General features: G+C 40.3%; 1 protein-coding gene across 1 annotated transcript; it reads left to right on the plus strand.

The window, feature by feature from the left end:
- On the plus strand, positions 299-787 carry LOC109950832. Its single transcript, XM_020570971.1, has one exon. The coding sequence runs from the start codon at positions 299-301 to the stop codon at positions 785-787; it is 489 nt and encodes a 162-aa protein (XP_020426560.1).

Below are 8,064 nucleotides of genomic sequence, written 5' to 3' on the forward strand. Positions count from 1 at the left end.
TCTGTACTGACTAGAGGAATGAAAATAGATATCAATGCTGCCATAATGACTGAAGAAGATTGGAGATTACCTATAATCAATTATCTGTAGTATCCAACCCTTCCTTCTGAAAAAAAGATTAGAATCATAGCCTTAAACTACCTTATGTGGAATGGGGATTTGGTCTAGAAGAGAAAAGATGAGTTACTTTTGAGGTGCTTAGGGAAAAAAGAGTACATGAAGGTCATAGGAGAAGCCCATGAAGGAATGTGTGGAGCTCATCAAGGTGGAAGGAAGATGTGCTGGTTAATTAGAAGGTATGGTTCTAAAGGATGTGAGGCTTGTCAAAGGCATGGAGCAGCAGGCTCCGTTAGTTCCCATGAATCCAGTGGTTAAGCCATGGCCATTCAGAGGATGGGCAATGGATCTCATTGGCAAAATCTATCCAGCTAGTAGCAAACAATATTGTTTCATCATTGTAGCTACATACTATTTCACCAAATGGGTGGAAGCCAAACCTGTTAAATCTACTACATCTCAGGAGATCATCGCCTTCATAGAAGAACAGATTATACAAAGGTTTGGTATCCCAGAGTCAATCACAACTGACAAGGGATCCTTTTTCATATCTGGAGAAATGCTAGATGTGGCAAAAGCATTCAAGTGCAAATTACTTCAATCCACTCCTTATTATGCTCAAGCTAATGGACAGGCAGAATCAAGTAACAAGGTGATAGTCAACATTATCAGGAAAATGCTTGAGAAAAATCCAAAGCAATGGCATGAGAAATTATCAGAAACTCTCTAGGCATATAGAACTTCAAAGAGAAAGGCAACTGGCATGACCACATATGCTCTAACTTATGGTCATGATGCAATTCTTCCTATGGAAATAACAGTCTAATCTCTCAAAATTGCTCATCAACACAATTTGATTGGAGAAAACTACTCTCAAGCAATGCTGCTAGAACTATAAGGTTTGGATACCAACAAGATTGATACCCTTAACAAACTCTTAGTAGGGAAACATGATGTATCAAGGCCCTACAACAGAAGAGTTAAAAACAAGAGTTTTGAAGAATGAGAAATAGTCTGGAAAGCATTTCTGCCCCCTGGAACACACATTGCTGGTTATGGAAAGTGGTCACCTACATGGGAAGGTCCCTTCATAATTAAGCAGGTCCTTGGATTGGGAGCATACAGATTATAGGATTGAGATGGAGACATTCATGCTACGCTAATCAATGGCAAATGGTTTTAAAAGTTCTATCCAACTATGTGGGATTCAAAGGCAGTGCAAACAGATCCTGGAATTGAAGGAGGAAAAGATGGAACTGTTGTTTGAAATTTTGTTTAGAATTGTGCTTTTACAATTTTTTTTATTTATTAATCCCTGCTTTCTTTTATTTTTATTTAAATTAAGAGAAATTGAAAATGCAATGTTTCACTAAAATAAGACTTTATTAAATATAGTCATTTTCAAAATAAAAAAAGTGATCAAAGCCCTAGTTTCCTAAGAGTTTCTTGCAATCCGGACTTCTTGGTGAAGATCTCTTTTGGAGGAGCACTCCCTGGTGGATAGAAGCTTCTGCAATTTCCAAAGCTGGCCTAGAAGCTGAGACCGTATTCTGCACAAGGAAAGTTGTTTTGGTCTTGGTACCCAGTCCAGCCCCAAGCTTGATCTGCCTATCCCTCAAGACAACCAGCTGTTTCTGAAGTTCTTCAATATGTTTCTCCAGCTTGTCAGCAGCAGTCCTGGTCTCCTTATAGTCTGCAACCATTAGGTCCAATTCTGCCTTCTGTTTTTGGTAATCAACCAGATTAGCTTCATGAGTAGCCTTGCAGAACTTGGAGGCCTTGAAGGAGGGCCTGAGATCTTCATAGCGGTTGTGGAGATTAGCACATCTCTTGCCAAGCCTAGGTTGATTTCAAGGATGGGCATAGGAGCCATATTCTCTCTATACAGCAGGTCCTGATCCTTCATCAGCTGGTCAACAACTTCTTTGTTTTTATCCAAGTCCAGCTCAGTGGATTGCCAGATCTTCACTCTATCCACTGCCTTGGATTTTGCCTTGCTAGGAGCGGAGCTGAGCATCTCAAGCTTGTCCAACTGAGCATCCAAATCCATGGCTTCAAACTCTGCCAACTATAGATCAGCAAAGGAGGCCGTGGTAGATGAACCTGGGAGAGAATGGATAGGCATCCACAAAAGTAACTCAAGTCAGTTTCAAGCAGAGCCCGAATAAGAAAAGAAAAGAAGGACTAAGGCACAACAATATTTACAGCCACAATGGGTGGTTTGAGAGGACTGGTCACCACGGTCAAAATCTCGGCAGTTCTATCCTCCTCCACCTAAAAAATAGGATGCTCAAGGTTAGAAAGATAGAGATGAAAAGGACTGTGGAAACCAAACAAAATTAAGAAAGAATGGAAGCTACCTCAGGTGCTGAAGCAGCAGCAGAGTGTTCTGCCTCCACCTTATCAAAGAGAGGCAGTTCTGAAGTGGTGGGCTCTGTCCCTTGAGCTTCTTGCTATTTTTTAGCCAGCTCAATGCTCTCTACTATTACTTTAGCAGCAATTTCCTCCTGCAAAAAGATAGAACTCAAATCAAAAGGAATGCAATACAAAAGTCCAAACTATGCCAAAAAATGAAGGGAATCCCTGCTATAAACTCACTTCTTCTTCTTCTCCTCCTTCTTTTACCTTCTCCTTGTCCACTTTGGAAACCTCTTTCTCCTGTTCTACGGCTTCAAAAGCCTCTCGCAGCTCTTCATCAGTCTCGGTGGTTTCAGTGGGAACCGCTGCAGGCTTTTCTGCTATTTCAGATTTACTAACAGCCCTCTTTCTCAGTCTTTTTGCCTTCGAGGTAGGGGGAGAACTTTCAACTGTACAAAGAAAGAAAGTCAAAAATAAGGACAGAACTGATCAAAAAGGAAATTTACAGAATTAAAGATACCAAAATTTTACCTGGAGATTCAGGCTGGGCAACACTGTCCTAAGCCTGAGTAGTCTCTTTTCTTTTGTTTTTTCTGACAGGGGTTGCCTCAACAATTGGTTATGCGAGAGTCTCATGATCATCCTCCTCATCACCAAAGGGGAGCTCCAGGTCTCCAGCAGCAATGACAGATGTAACTGCACAAAAAAGGAAGGGGTCAACAGACAATCCAACAAGAAACACATATGAGGGCAAAATTCAGAAACTAACCAATCACCTCCCTAGATTGAGCAACTTGTCCTCCAAGGTTGTTTGTCATGGAAGGATCTACAGAAAGCAGGCAGAACATTTCAGAATTACCAGGATAGGATGAGGTAAATCTCAAGCAGAACAGAAGTAAAAAAGGGGCAGAACTGGAGACTTTACCTTCAATTACTTGAGCATTTATGCCTTTCACAAGTTGCGCAATAAACTTCTTGGCATCTGATTCTCCCAAAATAGTGCCAGCATCCCAGGTGTTAAACAACACTTTCACAGCAGTGCTTGCGTCCGTCAGGCCAGAAAACCTAGCCTTCCACCAAGCGTCAAAATCGACAGAACTACAGGAATTAGGCTCCCATGATGGATAGAAAAGCATCCACACTGTTGTTAATTTTGTTAACTGAACATCTGCAGTCCTTGTCCACATCCAGGTCATTTGAATCCCTTCAGGAAGTAGCCGATCGCAGCTTCTGTATGACTTGAGAGGAATTAGCTGAGGATAGCCAAGTTGCCTGGCACCGAAATTGGGATGATATACTTTTGCCTCCACCAAATGGCATGTCCCTGGGCAACATTACACTCAGGAACTTCTTACACTTAGCATTACACTCACCAAATGGCATGTGCCTGGGCAGCATTGCCCTTTGAACTCTTACAAAAAGCAGTTAAAGGTCAAAAAGGGATTAGGTTTTCTTTTAAAAAGAGCAAAGAAGTGATCACCATAAAGAACTAACTGTTGATAGGTTTCTCTGCCAGAATAGATAAAAATCCCCTTTTCCTTAACATTTAAAATAAAAGATCATGCCTCTAGGAAATCTGGCGCCCATTATTAAAAGATTAGAAGTCCTACTCCAACAATTTCCTATAAATATGAGAGGATGTGAACAGATCAAGGACAACCAAAAAATCAATCAAAAACAAAAACTCAAAATGATCACTTAATCTCAAAATCCTTCAAAACACTGAAGCAACCAAAAGCTCATTGAGCCACAAAAAACAAGTTAGCTATAATCCAGAATCTCTAACTTTAGTTAAGTTTCAGAGAAATATTCATTCAAAGCGAGATTTCTCTCGTTACAAATTTGATTCAGCATAAGCCAAATCAAGCAGAGTTCAGGTTTTCCAAATATGAAAACCTCAACAAATTTATGGAGAGCTCTAATAAAGCAGAATAGATACTACAGTGCAGTTCCAGCTCAGTAATCAACAAATCCAGCCACTTTTGCCCCTTCCAGACTGAAGAGATTCCAATTCTGCCCATTCAAAGAGTCTTCCAGGGCTTAAAATAGATTAAAGCTCTGCCAAACTCGAACGTTGGTACCGATTTACAGCTGAAACTGGACAGCTAAAGGTGTTGATAGTCCAATCCAGCACAGACACATCCAATCCAGCCCGGATCAAAAGTAGCTATCTAGGAAAAAATTGAAGTCCAATGCTCTTTTTGTCTTTTTTAGAGTTGGTCTTTTCCTTTCTGAGTCTTGTGAAAGGTAGTTATGCCTGAAACAGTTTGTTTTCTTATCATTTATTCTGGCCAGAACTACCAGTTTTGTACTATGAAAAATTGTGAAGTCCTTACCAGTATGAGGCAAAAAAAAGAACTTACTTGGGAGATATTCCTCACCCAAACTCATAATCGCTTGTTTAGGAATCAGTAACTTGGGGCGCAAGTTATCCCTTTTTAGAGTAGTCTGTTAGGGTTTTTATTACTAGCAGTGGCACACTCATACACAAAAGAAAGTTGACTTGTTGACCAGTAAATGGTTTTCAAGACAATGGGGAACTTTATCCTACCATCACAAGAACGAATATAAAACGGGTGAACAAGATGGAAGTGTGGTTGGTCCGACTAGACAACACGTGATCAGTCTCGAGGCTCAGGAATTTTTTCCGAGCTCTGAAATTTTTTTCTCAAAGCAAAACAGCCTCGTGTAGTCTTTCTATCTGAAACTAGAATGATTATGCAACAAATGGAAGTGGTATGAAGACAACAAGGAGTGAATGGTTCTTATGGGAGCAAATAATCCGGTTTCCAATCACAAGGCGCCATGTGGACAAGAAAAATATCTCGTAGCTCAATTAATTGAGCCTATTTATTTGAAAAATTAATTGATACTAAAAATAGGGATATTATCTTCATTTAAAAGATAATATCACCAATTTAGGATATTATTCTATTTGGGAGATATCATCATCAATTAGTGATTTGATCTCAATCAAATCCCTAATTGATTCAATCTCTACAATTTGGGAAAAGAATATTTTCCTTCCAAATAAGAAGATATTCTTTGAAAACCCCTAGATGTCTAGAGCCCTATAATTACATGGCTACATTCAACACACAAGGTGATTAAAAATTCCTCTCAAAATCCTAACCACCTGAAACACCTATCTCTTTCTCATAGCCGATGGCATCCCTAGCCATCGGCTCCTCCCAAATTCATCTCTCCCACACGGCTAAGTGCAACCACACACTGCTCCGGTCACCTAGTTCTCCCCATAGAGAAAACTCCATACCTTTTTTTAGCTATTGTTTCTCAAGGGTTCAATCAAACTAACTTAGGCATCGGAGGGCCTTTGGCCAACACCCCTCGGGTGTGGTCTTTTACTCCTGTCTGATTTTACAAGAACTGAGGAAGAGAGAGAAGGAAGTTAAAAGGGCAAATATTCTCCTCTGAAATAATTGAACAAACAGTAGTTTTAGTATGAGTCGTGTACACTTCGGTAGAGGTCTCGCTTTGTTATGGCAACATGGGGTGATAGTTACTATGGGGTCTTTTTCTTTAGGCCATATACGCTTTTATTGATGGAGTAGAGAGCATTAAGTTTCATTTTACATGCTTTTATGGTCATCCTAGTACCCAACAAATGAAACATTCGTGGGAGATTTTACGCTGTCTTGCGTAGGGGCAATGGGGCCTTGGATTGTGAAGGCTCATGAGTATTGTGGTCGGCGCTTTGGACCCATGTCACAAATGCGGGATTTTGGTGATTCGTTGGCGGCTTGTGGTCTCACTAATTTAAATTTTACAAGTTTCAAGTTTACTTGGTCAAATCGTTGGAGCTGGGACAAGAATGTGAAAACAAGGCAGGATAGAATGGTGATGAATCATGAGATGTTGTTGGCATTCCTCAATATGCTTATCCATCATCTGAATTCAATTGTTTCATACCACCTTCCTCTATTGCTTTAATTTGGTTCTAATTCGGGAGGAAAGAGGAATCGTCGGTTTATGTTTGAAAAGATGAAGACCATAGTAGAGGGGTACCAAGATGTGATTGCTAAAGCCTGGGAGGGAGATGGGCGGTCGGTGATAGATTAGGTCATGTCAGCTCTCTTTACAAAAGTGGAATAGCTATAAGATAGGTAATATCCCTAAAAAAACTTCGAGTCCTACAAAGCAAGCAGCATGTCGCCGCCAATGGGAGTTAACTAGAGAACTGGATACTTTATTAGAAATTAAATAGATGCTTTAGCAACAGAAGTCTCGTGTTACATAATTTTTTCATCAGTTTGCAAAAGAGCAGGGGAGGCAGAATAGAATACTTAGTATTTTTTTTATTTTTTTTTATGCTCAGAATCAATGGTGTACGTCTAAGGAGGAAGTTGGGACAATTTTTTGTGATTATTTCAAAGAATTATTCTTGACTAATGGTTCACATGACATAGATGAGATATTGGAGATGGTGACAGGACCGCCCTGAATTCCATGGAATCAGTGACAAATCCTGTGGTTTTTCTGACATCAATCTAATGCGGGGCCCACTTACTAACAACATAGCCTCTTTTCCAAATCAAGAAAAAGAGGGACGAGACTTTCTGCTGAAATTTCGGACGAGACTTTCTGCCGAAATTTCGGCAATCTCCTCTGAAAAATGGACTTTTTCCAAATTTTTAACCTGTCAAAATACAGTAAAATAGTCCCAACAGCAGCAAGCACAATGTAATAGCACACCATTTACATGATAGGTCTTCGACCTTATATTCAACCCTAACATGGGCGATAACAGAGCAATTCTAAAGGAATCCAGTTTACAAATGAAAATAAAGTTCAACATAATAGAAACACGTAAAGGATTGTCCTACAGAAGCTTGGGGCTCCGAAGTTCAAGACTTGATTCGGCCGCTCAACTCAGCTCAAATTATTGCCTGGGGAAGCAAAACAGAAAACTTGTGAGTGGACAAAAAAAGCACTGCCATTGGTTTCTCTCAAGGTTCCTGCGCCATGTTTTTACACAAGTACTTGCAATTGCAAACCACTTGGAATGGCAGGATTCCAATCCAACAATAAAAAACAAGATGCAAAGGGGACACCAAGATTTTAGTTAACAGTATGTGGACATCTGAATTAAAGAAAAATTATATATATATGGGTTAATGACAGTTTAGTACCCTCTAGTTACACCCTTAAGACATGTTAGTCCCTATCTTCTCAATTTTTACAAGTACATACCCTGGTCTTTTAAATTTATTGCAATGTGGTTCCACCATTAGGGATTCCATCAAACCTACTGTTAGTTGCCTACGTGGCATTTATGGGTCCCACATTTATTAGTATTATTTAGGTGTAATAAAATGTTCTTCAACTAAAAAGTCTGGAAAAAGAAAACCTATCAACCTCAAGCAGTCACCCCTTCCCTGATGCCATTGCCTAGATTCATCCCAAAAACCCAACTCAGAGCAGAGATGCCATGGCAGGACCACCAAGAACCACCCAACCATCTCCATATTGCCAATCTCCCTCAGCCATAATCCGTTTCTCGGATCTCCAACAGCCCCACCCCATTATCAACCACCCAATCTGCGGCTCTACCTCACTCTTTCCCTTGTAACCCTCTAATACCTCTAGACCTCATCATTTGCCTCGCGGGCTTATGGGCCGATGGGGGCC

The sequence above is a fragment of the Prunus persica genome, chromosome G8 (assembly GCF_000346465.2).
Source record: "Prunus persica cultivar Lovell chromosome G8, Prunus_persica_NCBIv2, whole genome shotgun sequence".
Lineage (NCBI taxonomy): Eukaryota > Viridiplantae > Streptophyta > Magnoliopsida > Rosales > Rosaceae > Prunus > Prunus persica.